The 22,333-nt window shown below is 42.8% G+C and overlaps 1 protein-coding gene and 1 long non-coding RNA gene across 3 annotated transcripts in view; one reads left to right on the top strand and one right to left on the bottom strand.

The window, feature by feature from the left end:
• LOC147138044 (contactin-associated protein-like 4) overlaps positions 1–22,333 on the top strand; it is a 173,975-nt gene that overhangs the window by 146,551 nt on the left and 5,091 nt on the right. The window contains 3 exon segments of the mRNA XM_086047238.1: positions 14,310–14,443; positions 14,685–14,772; positions 20,145–20,360. Of these exon segments, the coding sequence (XP_085903364.1) occupies positions 14,310–14,443; positions 14,685–14,772; positions 20,145–20,360 (438 nt within the window).
• LOC147138045 (uncharacterized) lies at positions 8,400–11,035 on the bottom strand. 2 transcript variants are annotated; one of them, XR_015088969.1, is made up of 3 exons: positions 10,828–11,035; positions 8,846–9,002; positions 8,400–8,635 (listed from the first exon to the last, which is right to left on the bottom strand). It is a non-coding gene; the product is annotated as an uncharacterized LOC147138045 (long non-coding RNA). The 2 variants fall into 2 exon arrangements; XR_015088970.1 differs by lacking the exon at positions 10,828–11,035 and adding an exon at positions 10,051–10,202.

Consider the following 22,333-nt stretch of genomic DNA (forward strand, 5'->3'; position numbering starts at 1 on the left):
TGAGTTATGTACTGTATTTAGCGCAGACTTGGCCTTTCATTTTTGAAAACTCTGCACAGTAAAATCAGTCTAAACTTCACATGATGATAGTATTCCTCTTCAGGAACAATACCCCACTGGAATGATTTTCTACTTATTGGAGGAATGGTTTTTATGGCAGTTCAAATTTGAGGACGAATGAGTTCTCTATTGTTTGTACTGTATTTTGTGCAGATTTTGCCTCCAATTTAAAAAAAAAAAAACTGTACAGTAAAATCAGTCCAAACTTCGCATGCTCATAGTATTCCTCTTCATGAACAATCATCCACTCCAATGATTTTCTACTTATTGGAGGAATGTTTTTTTATCACTGTTTTTTTATCACAGTTCAAACAGTTCATCAGTTCGACTTCCGGCGCCGCGCGAGTGGCAGCCCGCTACAGTAGCTCCGGCTCATCGGTGAGCCTTTTCGTGTGTTTTTGTTCTTTAATATTACTCTACCTCATACCTTTTTCGTATAATTGATAGTCGTAACTTGCGTAGCAATGGACACCCAAACTGCGGTATTCTTGCTGCTGCTGATGGCTATTTTTTGCGCGATCGTGTCCGGCGACTTGGCTCGGAGCCGAGCCCCCATTGTTTACAGCCGGAATCAGCTGTTAGCACTCCGTGCTAACCATGCGCCGGCTCCCGGGGCGAGACCCGATATCCCCCGTGAGCTGAGGAGGAAGAGACGGGGATCTCGTGCGGGGGTTAAACGCAGGGAAAGGAGGAGACGATACCATCCCGTCCTCCCGTCTGTTATCATGGGGAATGTTAGATCGCTCCCCAACAAGATGGACGAGCTAGCGGCGCTCACCCGGCACGAGAGGGACTTCCGGGAGGCTAGCCTGATGCTATTCACGGAGTCGTGGCTAACAACGCTAACACCGAACGCGGTCGTAGAATTGGACGGCTTCCAAATCATACGCGCGGACAGGACGCTGGAGAGTGGAAAGAGGAAAGGAGGAGGGCTGGCTGTGTTTGTGAACGATAGATGGTGTAATCCTGGGCACATCACGATTAAGGAGCAGCTTTGCAGCAGGGATATTGAGCTGCTAGCTGTTGGCATGAGGCCATTCTACATCCCGCGAGAGTTTAGTCACGTGATCGCGGTGACCGTCTACGTCCCACCAGCTGCCAGCAGCGACACAGCCTGTGATGTCTTGACTGCAGCAGTGAGCAGGCTACAAACACAGCACCCAAATGCCCTGGTACTCATCTCTGGTGACTTCAATCATGCCTCCCCTTCCTCCTCTCTGCCTTCATTCACACAGTATGTCACCTGCCACACCAGAGACAATAAAACACTGGACCTTTTCTATGCCAACACCAAGGAGGCATACACATCACTGCCCCTCCCCCCGCTGGGCAAAGCTGATCACAACCTGGTGGCTCTTCAGTCTGTGTACAAACCTCTGGTCCGCAGGCAGCCAGCTGTGACCCGCACGGTTCAGAGATGGTCTGGAGAGGCCGAGGAGGCCTTAAAGGACTGCTTCAGCACAACTGTGTGGGAAGTATTCAGCGATGCTCACGGGGAAGACATTAGTAGTCTAACGGACACTGTTACAGACTATATAAATTTCTGCATGGAGAACACCATACCCACCAGGACAGTAAGGTGTTTCTCCAACAACAAACCCTGGATCACACCAGACATAAAAGCTCTCCTGAAGGAGAAGAGGAGGGCTTTTGCGTCAGGCAACATAGAGGAGCGGAGGACTGTGCAGCGCCAGCTGAGGAGGAGGATCAGAGAGGGGAAAAGGTCCTACAAGAAGAGGATGGAGGAGCAGCTGCTGCAGAATAACGCCAGGGGAGTCTGGAGGGGCCTGAAGACCATCTCAGGCCACGGACAACCCAAGACCCGGACTGGGGGGGACCTGCAGTGGGCAAATGAGCTAAATCTCTTTTTCAATAGGTTCGATCAGATGCCTGCCTCCACTCAGTCTCTCCTGCTGCAGTCTCCACCTACTCCTCCTGCTGGGCGTGTCACCCCCTCCCCTCTTTTCTCCACAGTCTCCAGCTCCCAGCTACACCAGATAGCCACCACTCCTTCCTGTCCAGCCTTGGCCTTCACAACATCTCAGGTGAGGAACCAGCTGAAGAAGATGAAGGCGAGGAAGGCAGCGGGTCCAGATGGCATCAGCCCCCAGCTCCTCAAATCCTGCGCAGACCAGCTGTGTGGAATTGTCCAGCACATGTTCAACCTGAGCCTGAAGCTGGGCAGGGTCCCCCAGCTATGGAAAACATCCTGCCTGGTCCCGGTGCCAAAGACCCCCCACCCGAAGGAGCTCAACAGCTTCAGACCGGTGGCGCTGACGTCTCACCTGATGAAGACCCTGGAGAGACTGGTCCTTGTCCACCTGCGCCCCCTGGTGAGCTCCTCAATGGACCCACTCCAGTTCGCATACCAGCCTGGCATCAGTGTGGATGATGCCATCATCTACCTCCTCCACACTTCACTCTCCCACCTGGAGAAGGCGGGGAGCACTGTGAGGATCATGTTCTTTGATTTCTCCAGTGCTTTCAACACCATCCAGCCCACCCTACTGGGAGACAAGCTGGAGCGGGCGGGGGTGGCGCACCACCTCACCACATGGATCCAGGACTACCTCACAAACCGGCCACAGTATGTGAGGACACAGGACTGTGTGTCTGACGTGCTCCTCTGCAGCACGGGGGCCCCACAGGGAACTGTCTTGGCTCCCTTCCTGTTCACCCTCTACACTTCGGACTTCAACTACAACACCCCTACCTGTCACCTGCAGAAGTTCTCTGACGACTCTGCGATTGTCGGCCTCATCACAGGCGGAGATGATCGGGAGTACAGAGAACTTACTCAGGGTTTTGTGGACTGGTGCCAGCAGAACCGCCTCCTGATCAATGCGGGGAAATCCAAAGAAATGGTGGTGGATTTCGGTAGGCGCCAGCACTCTTCACCTGCACCAGTGAACATCCGGGGAACAGATGTTGAGAGAGTCTCAACTTACAAGTACCTGGGTGTTCATCTGAACAATAAACTGGACTGGTGCGACAACACAGACGCCCTCTATAGGAAGAGTCAGAGCAGACTCTTCCTACTCAGGAGACTGAGGTCTTTTGGGGTTCAGGGGACACTCCTCAGGAACTTTTATGACTCGGTGGTTGCATCGGTCATCTTCCAGGGAGTGGTCACCTGGGCAGGCGGCGTCTCGGCCCGGGACAAGAAGCGGCTGGACAAACTGGTCAAGAGGGCCGGCTCTGTCCTGGGCTGCTCCCTGGACTCTGTGGACTCGGTGGGGGACAGGAGGATGTTGGCCAAGCTGTCATCAATGCTGGGCAACCCGGACCACCCCCTCCAGGGCACCCTAACAGCACTCCACAGCACCTTCAGTGACAGACTGTTACACCCTCGCTGTGCAAAGGAGAGATTCCGCCGTTCCTTCTTGCCTGCTGCTGTCAGACTCTTTAACAAGAACATTGTGTAGTCTCTACAAACTGGCGGTCATTAGTGCAATTGTGCAGTCCTGCACCTGAGCTCGTATCGTGCAATACCCAATATTCCCCACTACTGTAATACCGTGCAATACTCAACATTCCCCACTACTGTTAGTCTAGTTTTATTTTTATCCAATGCTGTTCCTTACATTTCACTACAGCACTGCAGCACTGTCACTTAGAGTATTTTTTCCTCTGTACTATGTACAGGCCGAAATGAGTGTTCCTCATATTTTTTATGTAGATGTAGGTTGGTGTGTATACACATGTGTATATACACATGTTACTGCGTATATCTACATAGGTTTGATTCTAAATGTTTGCCGTCAATGTTATACATTAATGGCCACATTATGCCGCAGCCCCTGTGTGACCTATATCTTTGCTACTGTAACAATGAAAATTTCCCCACTGTGGGATCAATAAAGGCATTCTTATTCTTATTCTTAAACATGAGGGAAGTGATTTCTGTACTGTGTGTACTGTATTTTGCACAGACGTTGTCTTTAATTTTTTAAAAAGACTGCACAGTAAAATCAGTTCAAACTTCGCATGCTGATAGTATGGACCACCAGGAAGAAGAATCCACTGGAATGATTTTCTACTTATTGGAGGAATAATTTTATGGCAATTCAAAGGTGAAGGAAATGATTTCTCGACTGTAAGTACTGTATCTTGTGCACAATTTGCCTCTAATTTTTGAAAAAACTGTACAGTCAAATCAGTCCAAACTTCGTATGCTGATAGTATGGGCAACTAGGAAGAAGAATCCACTGGAATGATTTTCTACTTATTGGAGGAATGTTTATGGCAGTTCAAGCGTGAGGGAAGTGATGAATTGTGCACTGTATTTTATGCAGTTGTGACATGCGGAAAAGCATTTACCGTACCGTTTACAATATGTGCGCACTCAAAAGGAGCGGATAGCTTGACCACGGAAAAATGAATGTATACCATACCGTGCGTACCGGAAAAGCCAACCCGCTATCGCGACCACTGTCTGTGCGCCAGGAAAGGGTAGCCCAAATTGGTCTCAACCACACCGCGTGCTGAGCCAGAGGAACCTCTGGGGCCTTTTCAATTATTTTTCTTTGGTTGAACTTTTAATTTTGGACCTGACTTTTTCTCTTCCTCTTCCTGACTCCCTGTGATGTCACTCCCCCCGCTGCAAGATAGGGGTGGGCGATACTGGGAATTTCGATACCGATACTTTTTGCTTGCAAATGTTATGATCCCCTTGAGTTTTTGTGTATATATATATATATATATATATATATATATATATATATTATATATATATACACACACACACACACACCATATTTTCCGGGCTATAAGTCGCTTTGGAGTACAAGTCGCACCAGCCATAAAATGCATAATACAGAAGAAAAAAACATATATATCAATCAATCAATCAATCAATCACATTTTATTTATATAGCACTTTTCATACATAAAAATGCAACTCAAAGTGCTTTAAAACATTCAAAGCAAAACATAGAATTATCTTCAATCAAAAAAAAAAAAAAATTATTTAAAAGTTGTTGAAAGCCAAACTAAAAAGGTGTGTCTTGAGCTTCCTCTTAAAAATATCAACAGTCTCTGCAGACCTGACGTCCTCTGGCAGGCTATTCCAAAGGTGAGGACCAAAACGGCTGAATGCAGCCTCGCCATGCATTTTGGTCCTCACCCTTGGAATAAATAAAAGGCCGGCGCCAGAGGACCTCAGGATCCGCGAGGGCTGGTATGATAAAAGCAAATCAGATAAATAAGATGGCCCAAGACCATTAACACATTTATAAACTAATAAAAGTACTTTAAAATCGATCCTGAAACACACAGGGAGCCAATGCAGCAATTTCAAAACTGGCGTAATGTGCTCCCGCCCTCTGGTTCTCGTCAGCACCCGCGGCTGAATTCTGCAGTAGTTGCAGTGGTGAAATGCTCTTTTTCGGGAGGCCAGAGAGCAGGGCATTACAGTAATCTAAACGACAGGAAATAAAGGCATGCATCAGCACTTCCGTGTTAGCCTGAGAGAGAAACGGGCGGACTCTGGCGATATTCTTAAGGTGATAAAAACCAATCTTGGTTACATTTTTAATATGAGGAATAAAACTGAGCTCAGAGTCAAAAATGACGCCAAGGTTCTTCACACACTGTGAGGGATTAAAAATGTGTAGTTTTGGTAAAAGCTTCTCTCTCTGACCTTCGGGACCGATAACTAAAACCTCAGTCTTGTCCTGATTGAGCTGTAGGAAATTATCTGCCATCCATGACTTGATATCTAAAATGCAATTTAAAAGGGTATCAATGGGTCCTGTGTCATCAGGAGACACGGCAATATACAGCTGCGTGTCATCAGCATAGCTGTGAAAGCTGATGCCGTGTCCCCTGATGACATCCCCGAGGGGAAGCATATAACGATTAAAAAGTAGGGGGCCTAAAATCGAACCTTGGGGAACCCCACATTTAATTTCATGAGTTTTGGAGGAACAAGTATCCATACTTACAAAGAAATATCGGTCTAATGAGATAGGAATAAAACCAGTCAAAAACAGTACCAGAGATGCCCACTAGATTTTTAAGTCTATTTAATAAAATTTGGTGATCTACTGTATCAAAAGCAGCGCTTAGATCCAGTAGCACCAAGACTGTGAGTTTTCTCACGTCTGCAGTGCACCTAATATCATTTAAAATCCTTAAAAGAGCAGTCTCCGTACTGTGGTTCATCCTAAAACCAGATTGATATTTCTCCAAAATATTATTTGTATTTAAAAAATGATTCAACTGGATGAAAACCAGTTTTTCTAAAATCTTACTTAAAAACGGTAAGTTGGATACGGGTCTGTAATTATTAAAAACGCTCGGGTCAGAACTGCTCTTCTTCAGAAGGGGCTTCACCACCGCCGTTTTAAAGGCAGCGGGGAAGACGCCTGTCTGAAGAGAGCAATTGACTATATTTAAAATTTGTTCTTCAAAAAATCCATAAAATGTCTTAAAAAGAAATGTGGGAATTGGATCCAAAAGGCAGGTTGTTGGGTTTACCTGGGAGAAAACTCGAACAAGTGTCCTTGCATCAACCAGGGCAAAACTTTCCAGTGTTTCCTCATATAAATATGATTGTCCGGGTTTATTAAATCTTGTGTTTTGACGGGCTAAAAGACTGGATCTTATGTCATCGATTTTACTTCTGAAGTGGTCTGCAAAGTCCTCACAGAGAGCATCTGTTGGTCTCTGTGGGGACTTATTAAAATCAGAACTAGTTAAAAGTTCAAAGGTGGAGAAGAGAACTCTGGGGTTGTTTTTATTGACTGTAATGAGGTTTGAGAAATAGGAAGATCTTGCCAGTTTTACTGTTTTATTGTAGGATTTCAGTTGTTCGCATAAAATTTCATAGTGTACTGTAAGTTTACTTTTTCTCCACCTCCTCTCTGCACTCCTGCATTTTCTCTTTGATATTTTGATAGCATTGTTTCTCCACGGGGGTACAGTCTTTGTTTTTGTTGTTTTAATTAAAAGTGGAGCTACTGAATCTAATGATGATTTAAGATGTAGGTTAAAATTGTCAACAATAAGATCACAGGGTGCATGTAAAATGTCAGCAGGAGTGCTTTTTAAGATCTCGATAAAATTTGCAGCCACCTCAGAAGATAGGTAGCATTTCTTCACTGTTCTGACTGGGACTGCTAGATGGTTAAAACTGGCGATGTTAAAATAGACACAGTAGTGGTCTGACACTGCCAAGTCAACAACAGAGGACACACCAGCAGACAAGCCATAGGTTATAACCAAATCCAGGGTGTGTCCTCTGTTGTCGCACTTGAGTATATGTCACCCCCCCCCCACCCCCGCTCGGAATAAGATAAGATAAGATAAGAATGCCTTTATTGATCCCACAGTGGGGAAATTTTCATTGTTACAGTAGCAAAGATATAGGTCACACAGGGGCGGCGGCATAATGTGGCCATTAATGTATAACATTGACGGCAAACATTTAGGATCAAACCTATGTAGATATACGCAGTAACATGTGTATATACACATGTATATACACACCAACCTACATCGACATAAAAAATATGAGGAACACTCATTTCGGCCTGTACATAGTACAGAGGAAAAAATACTCTAAGTAAGTGACAGTGCTGCAGTGCTGTAGTGAAATGTAAGGAACATCCATCCATCCATTATCTGTACCGCTTCTCCTCACAAGGGTCGCGGGGCGTGCTGGAGCCTATCCCAGCTGTCTTTGGGCAGTAGGCGGGGGACACCCTGAATTGGTCGCCAGCCAATCGCAGGGCACACAGAGACAAACATCCGCACTCGCAATCACACCTAGGGGCAATTTAGAGAGTCCAATCAACTTACCATGCATGTTTTTGGAATGTGGGAGGAAACCGGAGTACCCGGAGGAAACCCACGCAGGCACGGGGAGAACATGCAAACTCCACACAGGGAGGCCGGAGCCGGGATCGAACCCACGACCTCTGAACTGTGAGGCGGACGTGCTAACCAGTCGACCACCGTGCCGCCCTTCCTTGTAAATCAAATTAATAAAATGGTGCGCTTAGTACACCTCATTTCCACCGAGCTACGATCGTAACATTTAGCTAACATTCACACATGTAGCATTACAAGAAGGTTACGGTAAGAGAACTTTAAACTCACCAAAACGGTCTTAGATAGATTAAATAAGTCTTTTATTTATCGCCGACCATGTAGAATGTTTCCAAGTCTCCAAAAGTATGTTTGTATTCAGTCATAATTCTCTCTCTGTTCGTCTCCTCTGCTCTGCTCTGGCTGCCTGTGTGTGTGGCTGGCAGATGATGCAAGACCACTGCAGACACGCCGCCTTAAAGCAACAGTACACCATTTTGTATAGATGGATTGATAAGACAGTCAAATTGTCTTTTTATCATACTATTTTAATTACCTTTTTAACACAATATTAGATTTTGACCGTTTACATTATTAATGCATTTTAATAGCTTGTAGGATTCATCTTCATGTGGGTTACAATAACATGTGAAATTATATTCACTACAGGTTATTCCACCCTTTGTAAAGTCAATATGTAATGCAGGTTTATATGCAGCCTTAGAACGCCCTCCTGTGGTTGTTTGCTGTATTGTCTGCTGACCTTGAAAAGGAAAGGGGTACGATATAATGTGTTAATAATTTCACACATAAGTCGCTCCAGAGTATAAGTCTGGAGCCTATCCCAGCTGTCTTCAGGCAGTAGGCGGGGGACACCCTGAATTGGTTGCCAGCCAATCGCAGGGCACACAGAGACAAACATCCGCATTCACAATCACACCTAGGGGCAGTTTACAGAGGCCAATCAACTTACCATGCATGTTTTTGGAATGTGGGAGGAAACTGGAGTACCCGGAGAAAACCCACACAGGCACAGGGAGAGCATGCAAAGAGCAGACCGGAGCCGGGATCGAACCCACGACCTCTGAACTGTGAGGCGGACGTGCTAACCAGTCGACCACCGTGCCGCCCTAAACAAAAACAGCACCATGAAAAAAATAAGAATACTGTACTAATACAAAATAAATTATCTGATGGAGAAATTACCCATCTTCTGTGGTGCATTCTATGCAACAAAGTATAGTATATTTTACAAATAAATAGCTCCTTGGAAAATAAAAGTTAAACTGTACTTATCCTGTCAATTATATATTCAACATCAGCAACTTATTAAACAAAAAAAGAGCCTTAAAATAAATCAATCTTTGGTTCAATCAATCTAAGTTGGAACCATATAGGCTATATATGTTTTTTTTTTTTAAACACCTTGAAAAAAAGAATCTCCCTTAATACTTTATAATTTAAAACATCATTATTTTTTAAACATTTCAAACATTGTATCACAAAAGCATTCAAATACAGTAGTGTATCATTAGGGTCCCTGAATGTATTTTGAGTATAGGCAGAACATAAAAGAAACATACTTTCCCTTCAATTATTTTTTTAAACCATTGTATTATGGTGTACAATACAAAAAATAAATGAATAAATAAAAGAAATAAAATATCAGGGACAGCTATTCCTGACACATTTTCTGCTGTCCATACTTAGTAAAATATTCAACAAAAAAAGCACCATGAAAAAACAAGAATACCTTACTAATACAAAATAAAATTATCTGATGGCAAAATATCCCATCTTCAGTGGTGCATTCTAAGCAACAGATTACAGTACAATTTACAAATAAATAGCTCCTTAGAAAATAAAGGTTAGTAAAATAGTTTCGCGAAGGAACCTTATAACGGGGCTCAAGTGCCCGCAGCAGGTTAAGAAAGCCGGCGTTTTCCACAACAGAAAAGGGTGGATGGCAATGAAATTAGCATCGCCCTGTCGATTTCTTTTGCCCTCTTGGAATCATGTGCCAATGGCTGTCCAAGCGACACTGGTTTGTTGCACAGGTGCTTTTTCTTGTCTGGTTCCACCTATTTTTACATCGGGGTGATGTCGGCATAAATGTGTTGCCATGTTTGTTGTATTTCCACCGACGTAGTTTAGCATTGTGTGACACTTGCGGCATACCGTTGTAGTTTTGTCCACGACACGCTTTCCATCTGGGGCATACTTAACACGAAAACCAAAGGACTTCCAAACGCTAGATGTGAAGTTTGGTGGAGCTTCTTCCACTTCAGGTATGCTTGTAGCCATGTCACAACCGCCAGCTAGCTCCCCATGTGACCTCTCAGCAGCTTGAGCCAAATTAATGTGGGAGGAGCAGTACTCTACTGTGAATAAGTCTGCGCTCGCTGACGCAGCATATAAACAGGCGGAGTAGACCGCGTAGTTTCTCTTGTAAAAATGTTGTGTATTGTTCGATTCAGTGCGCACTGAACCGTGACCACTGTATCAAACGATTCAATACAGATACACGTATTGTTGCACCCATAAAATATATATATATATATATATATATATATGTGTGTGTGTGTGTGTGTTTTATTTTTTATTAAATAACTACAATGCAAACTTTAACAGTATAAAAAAATAAAATACTTCTACTACAACTGTTTCAGAACAAAAGTCAAGATAGTCAAACCAAAAGAAGCAGCAATGTAACGAAAATACAAATATGAATGTCAACATGACAACTAAAATACATCTCATTGCAAAATGTTTTGAAAATAAAGTCAGTATTTCAAATAGTGTAAGCAATACAATGTAAAAACTTTTAAAAGTAGAAAAAAATAAAATACTCCTACTACAACTGTTTCAGAACAAAAGTCAAGAGAGTCAAACCAAAAAAAGCAGCAATGGAACGAAAATACAAATATAACAATGTCAAGTTGAAAACTATAATACCAGAGCTGGGCAGTCCGTCCCTGGGCCGGACCGGTCGGACCCTCCGGATGCTCATTTTTGGGGCGGAGGGGTGGGGGGTGACAAATTTAAAAAAATGGCTGGACTAAGCATGGCCACAAGTTGATTTTAGTTCGGCCCACCAATCAGCCCTCATGCGTGTTCGCAAGGCGGCCAAAAATCATCTCAGCCTACTCGGTGAACGGCTTCTTTCTACTCCCGCGTCTCTGCGCGAGCGACAACTGCTGTTATAGGGATTATGGTATTGCCCCTCCGGCCCCTCTTGTAATGGTATGCCCCAGTTGCAGGTGGGAGGCGCGGGTTACGTGATGTGACAATGAAGAAATACAAACACGCTTGAGTGCACGTTGCTGTTTCACATGTTGCGATGACATACAGTTTCCCACACGGAGACGGATGAGCCACGCAGCTCGTTGCTGCTGCTGCAAAGTCCCATCACTCAAAGTAAACAAGCTACTCACCCACGTTCCCCCTTAGCCGCCACCTTTCAGATCGTTTAAAATTAAATGCATCGTCTAGTCATCCCTTTATGGTTGTCGCAGGCACGATATGCATTGTTGTCGCTGTCTTTTTGAAGCGACGCCCCCCGAATTGTTTCAAAAGAATTTGTGTCCACCAGTATGTATATTCAAAAGCTAGCACAGCAAGGTGGAGTTCATGCACTTTTTCTGGCGTTCACTACTTTCGGAAATACGCCATAGCAAACCTGCAGTGTATAGTGGTTTGCTGGAATGCTTTTATTTTGAAGGCCGGGAAGGAGGGGAAGTGTGCAAAAATAAATAAGTAACTTGACTACGACTTCTGCGACTTCTTCTACGACTCTTCTCTATAATTATTGGACCCAAATAATTATACAATACGACAAATCCAACACCGGGGCTCGCAATGCAAGGAACCACGCAGTTGGGTAAATACTACTGGCGCATTTGAAGCATGTCCACAGCGGGTTCGAATAGTAAATTAGCCAGCTAATGATCCTTAAAAAGCCTCTGCCGTTAGCGTCTCTCCCGCAGCGACGTCAATCACGGACGCTTTTTTTTTTTTTGGGGGGTCGGGGGCGGAATGGGGCGGGGGCCGACAATGTTTATGAATATGGCCAAAGGGTCGCGGCCGGAATGGTACCCAAGTCAAGGGTGGAGGGTCACGGCCGGACCGGCAAAAAATGGTCAAGTGCCCAGCTCTGTATAATACCTTCCATTCCATCCAATTTTTTGGGGCTGAAAAGCCTCTGCCAGAGTACGTTGTCTCTGTCCACAGGAGTATCCTGGCTTGGGGATCGATCAATAGTATCGATCAGACCCAAGTACTTAGTGCTTAGTATCGATAATATCGATATTTGGATCAATCCGCCCACCCCTATTTTGAACTGTAAATTTAGCACCGTTATCATTTCCTTTCCTTTTATTATTTCAGACAAAAGAAGAAGAATTGTTGTTTTTGCCATTTAAATTGAATCTGATGTTATATCTACTTGTTATTTTAGGAAAAAAGGTATTTAGACTGGCGGCACGGTGGTCGACTGGTTAGCACGTCCGCCTCACAGTTCAGAGGTCGTGGGTTCGATCCCGGCTCCGGCCTCCCTGTGTGGAGTTTGCATGTTCTCCCCGTGCCTGCGTGGGTTTTCTCCGGGCACTCCGGTTTCCTCCCACATTCCAAAAACATGCATGGTAAGTTGATTGGATACTCTAAATTGGCCCTAGGTGTGATTGTGAGTGCGGATGTTTGTCTCTATGTGCCCTGCGATTGGCTGGCAACCAGTTCAGGGTGTCCCCCGCCTACTGCCCAAAGACAGCTGGGATAGGCTCCAGCACGCCCCGCGACCCTTGTGAGGAGAAGCGGTACAGATAATGGATGGATGGATGGGTATTTAGACTTTCAACTAGGGATGTACATGACTAGTCGTTTAACCGTTTAACGGTCTACGCATTATTAAACGTTTAGTATTTTATTAGTCGGTTAAACACTGCATTAAATATCACGCATATTGTTCCTGCATATTGCATATTGCACCAAGAGAAAGAATTGCTCCCCTCCCCCCCGGCCACAAGTACACATAGTAGGGGGCGGGGACATTAAGTTTGGGGAATAATATTTAGAAAAGTACATTCTGAAGATGTCGAAGCTACCACGAAAAAAAACCCAGCACCGTTTGGCACATCGAGGTGTTTCCTTTGGATGTAGTTTCTCATCGCTCCGGTAGAGTAGTTGTAAGCGAGTTTATGCTGAACCTACAGGTCGATGATGGCGGAGCCAGGCCCAGTGGGCATGGCGGCGGGGCCAGGCAGACGAGCATGAGAGCGTTTGTTCCAGGCGCTGTGATGCTCACCGCACAGCAAAGATAACCCAACTAATTTGTGAAATGACTGCCCGCGATATGCTGCCGCTTTCTTTTGTTGAGTGCAAAGTGTTCGAAAAATTAATGCTGTAAATCGAGCCACTGTACACGGTGCTAAGTCGCAAAACAATCATGCCCCAACTCGAGAGTAACCATAACCAAATAAAAGAGGAGATGCTACGGGCGTTTGAGCGGGTCAACTACTGTATGTGGCCATAACTACAGACGGATGGACGTCCATAGCCACCGAATCTTAGATGACTATAACGTGTCATATGTGGACGGAGGACATCTCCGCAGCTGTGTGCTTCAGACATGCGCCTTGGAGGAAAGACACACAGCTGAAAACTTGGCTGCTCACCTGCGGAGTGTGATGGGTGCGTGGGCACTAGAAAATAAAGTCGTCGCCTGTGTGCATGATAATACCGCTAACATGATGCTGACGAATGAGACCCTGCTGGAATGGGAGTCAGTACCATTTCTCATTACATTATTCATAATAGATGCCAAGCATTGCATTGGCAAATGTATCAGGAATGTATTCCTCTTTCAATTGTTCACTTTTATTCAGTCAGTTGTTGTTACATCAATAGAATTTAAGTTAACAAACTGTCCTGAATGTTTGGGATAAAATAGCCCCTAAATACACAAAGCATTTGCATTGTAAACTTTGAATTCAATATGTATTAAATTTCAAGTTTTCTTGCTTATACACTAGTCGACTAGTCGCAAATAAAATTTGAGACTAATCGGCAGGCAAATTAGTCGAAATTCCCATCCCTCCTTTCAACCCTACAGTTCTTAATCCAACAGCCTTACTCTCATCAGTTTTATTTAACTAGACTCATTTCATCTTGCGTATTTCAGAGAATGTCAGAGTGACACTTTTTTTTTCACTAATGGTTGTGATGGTTTTATTGTTGTTTGCAAGGTGACCAATCATATTTTTTCAAATTATTATTTTTTATTATTCATTATGATGATGATGATGTCATGCTACATAACATATTTTAACTTAAGCCTTCAAAAGTTAAAAAAAAAAAAATGAATAGGCTCGTATCATTTTTAACATTTCATACTTTTAATTTATGTGAGTTATGTTATTGAACCGTTTGGTTGTTTTTTTTAGGTGAACTGGAGTTAAGGTACAAGTTGCACAACAGCAGAGATGTGGAAGTGTTTGGAAGCAATGCCATGAACCTGGCAGATGGATGCCTGCATGCGGTTGCCATTAAGAGGTGCGAAGACTCCATCTCTATTCAGGTACATGCAGCTACTTCCCATAAAAACTGAAGAAATGTCTCACAGCTAAATGTACTATACAGTAGCCTACTTCTTTCCCGTTGTTTCTGTTATTGTGCACAACGAAACAGGCAAATGCGGGGTGGAGGGAGTTGTTGGGTTTTTTTGCCCATTGTTTTAAAACTGTAAAAAATGTTCACTGCTCTTTTAAAGCTTCTTAGGACAACATTTTAAGGTTAAGCAACGAGACATGTTTTCACAGATTGACAAGAATGACAGTGAGACCTTCCTCTTGACATCTGATGTAGAATTCAACAGCATCAACTCGATTATTCTGGGAAGAGCACGTGGTAAGTGAGGCAGACTTGTATACTTTCAGTAAACATTAAACTACAAAACTACAAAAAAGCAAGGATAAAGGCTACATACAGTCATCACAGCAGGAGCTTTTAATACTTTGTCACATAAGGAGCACTTTGCTAAAAATATATGACATAAGAGACCAAAGAAATCACTGGAGATAGAGCCACCCCTTTACATTAATTATGCATTACAATGGCATTAATAAAAGCACTTTAAGCCACGTGGGCGAATGAAATAATGCACATGGGTGAGACAGCACTGTTGTTTTTTCACTAATGCAAAAGTTCAGACACCATGAGTGCACTGTATGTCTGTGGCCTTTTGTCTGTTATCTTAGTGTTGAGCTTTAGTGTCTTTATACTTCATGTCTGCCTACCAGTGGCCTTCAATATGCCAATGCGATAATAAACTAAGAAAAGGTCCTTCACATTGTATGGTAATGAGGAATGATTGAAAACAGCAAATTACTTTCAAGATTGGAATCAGCAATCCTGCTTTTCAACAAAACTTTTGAACCTTTCCTGATGTGGGGTGCTCAACTGGATCAAGGAGTCATGTCATACAGTTCAATATCAGAAAATTTTACGACAAATACGTGTTGCGTTTTGACTACACTAGAATTCAATGATGTGTTCAAGGTGTCATTTGTTTGTTATAGTCTATTGGTAATTATTTGTGGAGTAATTAAATCATTAGATATAGGAAAGGGTAATTGTGTCATATTAAACACAAAGATCCCGAAGAGAATGACCTCTGACTTGCATTTTAGTTCTTCTATTTTCCAAACTCCAACCCACTTTGGTTTATCTTTCTGATACAGACCTCTGCCAAGGTCAGTGTAATGTTTTATCCATAAAAAAAGCCAGGACAGAATGTGAGGAACACCATCAGAACATAGAACGTTACAGATTCCGGAATCTGTGGTAGACCGTGGGCCAAACTGTAGATCACCTTTGAGTCTCAAGGACTAAGCAACCATCACGGATACCATGACTTACTGTGAGAAAACTTGGATGGATGGAGAAAGAAATTGCCCAAATCCCATGGCTCACTACATTTCGGGCAATCTGATTTGCCATGACCACTGAGAACATAGTATAAAAGTAGCACAAGTTAATATGATCCAAATATAAATGCTTTGTAGCTCATCAAATTATGATAGGTAGGTAGATAATGTGGACTGTTCTTTGGGAAGATTCTGTTAAGCATGTCAGGTTTATATTTTATTATGGAAGAGAGTTGTGAAACATCTACTTTGCACTATATATCAGAATGCCCTGTTTCAACTAGTGGGCTTGCATATAACATAATCTTGAAAAAAAATGTTTGCGTTGACTTTCCCTTTAAAGGGAGAGTGTGTAAGATTTAGTGGCATCTAGCGGTGAACTAATAGAATGCAACAACCTAAACTCAAAGCGCAAGCATTTTGAAGTACTCGCACTACAGCAGCCCAGAGTGACCACACTTCGCAAGCCTACCACCAATTTCTTCAGCAGAGGTACAAGCAAGATGTCATCACAAACGACTTCTAGTAATCCCTCTAGTGAAGAAGTAAGTGCATTGCATTTGTTACACATGCTGTAGTCATTTATCCATCAAATTTATTATTGGGTGATTTATTTTCAGACTTGTTACTTTTTATTTTGGCATTGTATGGAACTAGTACTAGCTTCCACTAATGCCAATGGCTGACAACATCCACATGTGTTGATGCAACTAAACCAAGCTACAGAGAACACATACTAAGTCGTATTCATGTTTTATTTGAAATTTTGAAATTGGAATGGTGAATGTGTCATTACTGAATGTGACGGGTACTTGGGAGTCACTTCGTGGTCACTTCTGAGTCATTTGGGGTAACTTCCGGGTCACGTGGGCCACTTGGGTTACTTCCAGGTCACTTTCGGGTCATATGGGTCACTTCTGGTTCATTTCTGGGTTATTTACGTCACTTCTGGGTCATATCCGGGTCATTTGGGTCACTTCCGGGTCATTTCCGGGACATTTGGGTCACTTCCGGTTAATTTCCGGGTCATTTGGGTCACTTTCGGTCCATTGCCGGGTCATTTGGGTCACTTCCGGTCCATTTGCGGGTCATTTAGGTTACTTCTGGTTCATTTCCGGGTCATTTAGGTCACTTCCGATTCATTTGGGTCACTTCCGGTTCATTTTAGGGTCATTTCGGTCACTAGAGGTCACTGCCCAAGATGGCCGCTGCACTGGGGAGACCTCGGGGTGAGTATCCCCAGTCTGGCTAATGTCCCTTCCCCAAGATGGCCGCCGACCTGGCTGGGGAGACCTCGGGGTGAGTATCCCAAGTTTAGCTAATGTCCCTACCCAAGATGGCCCCGGACTGGGGAGACCTCGGGGTGAGTATGCCACTGGAAATGAATGGTGACATTGTGTGGCTTTTTTAAGGGTGAATGAGTTCAATGTGTGGGAAGTAGGAATTTGGGGGGTGTTGAAAAGCTTGACAAATATGAGTTGAATGAGATGAATGTTGTGAATTTCAAATTGGAATGATGTAAATGTGAATTGTTAAATATGACAACGGGAATGAATGGTGGAATTTTGTGTTTTTTATGGGTGAATAAGTAGATTGTTTGGGAAGTAGGAATTGTGCGTGTGTTGAAAAGTTTTAGCAATTTGAGTTGAATGAGTTGAATCTTATGAATTTGTAATTGGAAAGGTGGAAATGGGAAATGTTGAAAGTGCCATTGGAAATGGGGGTAAAAAATGGGAAATATTGGGGAAACGGTAAAGTTGGGGAACGAAAAAAAATACTACCCCAGAAGGCATGAATTTTCTTAATGTTTTGAATCTTGAATGAAGTGAATCGGGTGGAAAATGTGGAAGGAGTCGCACACCAAAAAAAGTGTTAAAAAGTGAAATAATAAAAATAATAATAATATTTATAATAAACTATAGGAATAACATATGTGTGAAGGACTTTGCCTTCACACAATAATGAACATAGGAATAACATATGTGTGATGGCCTTCGCCTTCACACAAATATTAACTATAGGAATAACATACGTGTGAAGGCCTTCACACAACAAAGACAAATCAAATACTTACACACTATTCATGAGGTCATTGTATTTCTCCTCATCCAACTCGCCCTCAGCAATACTCATCTCGTAGGCTTATGAAGTGAAAATAAGTAATGTATGTCATTCACAAAGAAATACATGCAGAAATGCAGTGGTGCAAATGTGAAATCAATCTTAATGGATAACCTTTGTTCAAGGAGTTCAATTTCAGGATGTGCACCAGCACCTAGACGTACATCTCTGAAAAGTAAAACACAGTATTAAATAGGGAAGATGAGACCCCCCAAATATAACTAACTGTTTGAAACAACTTCATAAGATAAAAGCATAAAAATATTAGAAACGTATGCGTGTGGTGAATAAGCCTACCTGTCTGTTTCACTGGAAATGCTTGATACTCCCGGTGGAGCCACAATTTCAGGTCGGTTAGCTTTCATGGGGGTTGAAGACTTCATAAGACCGTCATGCCTAAAATCAAAAACAGCAATCCGTCTCACCACATTTCAGACAAAACCCCCAAACATTGTCTTCGGTAGCTAAAAAGTAAATAGATTGCAATACTTCAGCGAACATCCAAGGGGTGCCTGCCGAGTTGCTGTGACAATATAGCGCGCAGTATACACATGCAGGACTCATATGCCCCCCTTTGCCACCACTTCCGCAAATTCTTTGAGCAGGGCTTCTCAACATAATGGGGCCGCATATATCTTGAAAGTTGTCTGAACAGTTGTTGTGCCTAAAAGTAACTCCCTACCGAAAAAAAACCAAGTCTCGCTGTGATTAACGAACACCGAACAGAACGAAACAATCATTTTCAACTACTCAATTAAACTAGTATGCTGTACAGTATAATATCATTTGAAGTTATAGGCTAATGTGATCACTCCGAAATCACCATTGATTACACTAAATGATTTGCGTGTCTATGAGCGCGACCAATCCTTCGATAAAACTTGGTAAACAATACTTGCTCTTTCAGAAATGAGACACCAACATAGTGGGGGACATGCTAAATGTTTTATTGAAAATTGAGTTACGCTATATCCTAAAGTAAATGCCTGTAACAGAGCATTGTTTATATACAAAAAGTAAGTTCATTTGTGTACCCTGTACCTTGCTAAGACACTTAGCAAGAAACGTATCCTAAAAAAAAGTCACCAAATTCATAAGAAAGGGACATACCGGTACTCTTTGCGGCCGTGTTTTAGAATTTCAAAACGCAAACACAAACATACTCTTACCAGTCAAGTAGATAAAAACTAGTGAACGAGGGCAGCATCACTTTCCATCCTCGGTTGCTCCTCAAATCTCCACATCTGGCTTTAGCAGCGCCGATGTAAATTATGCCTTCGGTCAGGATGCTTTCTTTGAGGTGCGGTAGGTGACTTCACATGAGTGGAATAGGTGTGGTCATCTATTTCAATTTTACACTTTCAGGTAAAAAAAAAAAAAATTCTCAAAGTGATCGTCGTGCTAGAGACACCGTGAATTTCCAATGATCTATGCATGAACCGGAAACACTTTTGCTCTTCTTCGGTTTCTTCTTGTTTTCTTGGCGGTTGGCATACAAAGCGGGAACTTGGCAGCGCACAGCAAGCAAAACGACGATCAAAACACGTTGCGACTTCCGTTTGCTAAATTTGTCTACTACTAAGATGGCGGCGCAACATGGCTGCCTCTTGTCAGGGGGGCACGCACTATGTAATACAATAAGCGATTACTTCGCCTACAATTACATAAAAAAATTACATTGGCGTGATAGTACATCTATTTTGCACATTATTGAAATTAATAGTGTTTTTTTTTTTTAAATAATGACTATTGAAAAATCAACAAACCCTTACACACTGTCCCATTAAAGAGAGTTGTGAAAGATCTATGAACCCTAACCCATGTACCGTATTTGTGGTCAACGACTAAGTACTTCATTTTGTTTTCAGCTACAAAAGTAAAAAGCACACAACCCTCCACAATATCTTATGTGACATATCACTGAGCTGTACTTGAGGACATATTAACTTGAAACCTCTGCTGTGTAATAAAAGTTAGTTAATCTGAAGTTTTCTTCCTGTAAAGTTAAGACACTTTGTTTTTTGTACAGTCTGATATTCTTTTTCCTCCATTTTATCCAGGCAATGTGAACTTTGACCGAAATCTGCTTGTCTAAAACATGTTTTGAGATTGAAAAGTTACTATTCACGGTACCTTCAAATAATGCTGAAGACAATCAAAAACAAACCGCCGGGTGGTGCAATCTTGTATCTCCTAGTCTGTTTTTTTGTATCTGTGTGCTTGTGTCTCCAGAGGCTGATATGGTTGACATGGAGCTGGCCAGATTGGCAGTTCTTGGCTTCACCGGTTGTCTGTCAGCAGTGTACTTTAACGCCATCAGTCCGCTGAAGGCAGCTCTTCTCCAACCTGACAGACATGTATCCATCACAGGCCCACTGACACAGTCAAATTGTGGTTCTCTGTCCTCTGATAATCCCCAATCATCAGAAACAACACATTCCTTACCAGGTATTTGAAACATTCATTCATTCATTCATTATCCATACCGCTTATCCTCACAAGGGTCGCGGGCGTGCTGGAGCCTATCCCAGCTGTCTTTGGGCAGTAGGCGGGGGACACCCTGAATTGGTTGCTAGCCAATCGCAGGGCACACAGAGACAAACATCCGCACTCACAATCACACCTAGGGGCAATTTAGAGAGTCCAATCAACTTACCATGCATGTTTTTGGACTGTGGGAGGAAACCGGAGTACCCGGAGGAAACCCACGCAGGCACGGGGAGAACATGCAAACTCCACACCAGTCGACCACCGTGCCGCCTATTTGAAACATATATGTATATTTATGCAACCCATATTTGGTTTTGTGTATGTAAGTGTGAACCCACCTCTCTCATTCTGTCAAAGTACAGTATCTTATTTTTCACACTATATGTTGTCCAGAGGGCAGAGGGATTAACTGCCTAGGAGTGGGGTACAATTCACCCCCATAGCCTGTCACAGAACATCCAGTTTTGCAAATGTATATGTACTTGAATGGATGAAAAGCTGGATGTGTACAAATACTATCTGGTGATCTAGATTTGGCAGCACCTTTCCCCTCAATCATTATTCATACTTATTTACCTCACCTTTTCCTCATTGTTCTCTGCCATCAGTCACTGACGGACACCCATTTTTCTGACGAATGACAGAAAACTTAAAAAAAAAAAAAATGGACTTTACAAATTACAATTACAAATTCACTTCACTGACGGAAGTGGATTTTAATCCGTCAATGTAATCGTCATTAACCGGGTCAGTACCGACAGACCTTTCAGCTTGTCACTGACGGACTCCCATTTTGCAAACGACAGACAGTAACACATTGCCTGTCTCGCGTGGTTGTTCGTGGGTGTCAATGTACACCGGGGTTGCTTCGAGCGGACTGCATTGACTATACAGTATATGGAAACGGTTTGAAATAGGAGGAGAAGAAAGAGAGAGAGAAAAAGCTCACATTCGGTCCAACAGATCATATATTTATAGACAGGAGCAAGAGTGTGACCAACTTGGATTGGATTCTACACTTGGCCACAATGGTTAAAGTTAGGCATTTTAAAAACTTTATAGTAAAACCTTTGGCGCTTTAGGAGCTAAAACAGTGGCAAACGGCCACCAGCCGTGGGTGAACTCCAACCAACTTGGCATTGCTGGACCAAGGCTGGCCCCAAGGGATGGACATGGGAACTGCAGCTACAAGCTTTCTAAGCAGTTTTAGCTATAAAAAAAAAAAATAATAATTGTAATGCAAAATATATGCACGTATGCGTGAGTATTGTTTACTGTACTTATCCTGTTAACTTCGCATTGATGAATTCGCTAAGCCATGACATAACAGTGTAGATATGTTGTCATTCTTGTTGCATGAATTTTGGATGAGTTCAAAATGGTATGTTGCAAGAAATTGATTGAAATTATGAATTGTGAAATGTACAAAGGTTTCAAAAGGACAGTTAAATAGGATCAAATCTAACTTTAAGGGAGATGTATTTTAAGATTTCTACAGTTAATTATACAATACAACTTTATGCCAGCCAATCACAGGGCACCCAGAGACAAACAAACATTCACACTGACACCTAGGGGCAATTTAGAGTGTGCATTTAACCTACCATGCATGTTTTTGAAATGAGGGAGGAAACCAGAGCACCTAGAGAAAACCCACACCAAGCGCAGGCGGATTGCAAAAACTCTGGAAAAACCAAAACCGCTTGCAAAAGGCAAGGAGAAACAACAAATACAAAATTACCTGTCACAGAGGGATCAGGGAAAATCCAAATAAAAAAAACAAAATTCCGAAGGAGATAACTAAACGTAAATACCAAAATACTCTGGAAAAACACGTGATCAAAATACTGGACAAACTAGGCAGATTGGTCATGGAAAATAGACACTAGGTTCGATGGAAGCAAGCAAGGACTACTCTACTACAACGAGCC

Source organism: Filicampus tigris, chromosome 12 (genome assembly GCF_054856515.1).
Source record: "Filicampus tigris isolate MCC_2025a chromosome 12, RoL_Ftig_1.0, whole genome shotgun sequence".
In the NCBI taxonomy this organism is placed as follows: Eukaryota; Metazoa; Chordata; class Actinopteri; order Syngnathiformes; family Syngnathidae; genus Filicampus; species Filicampus tigris.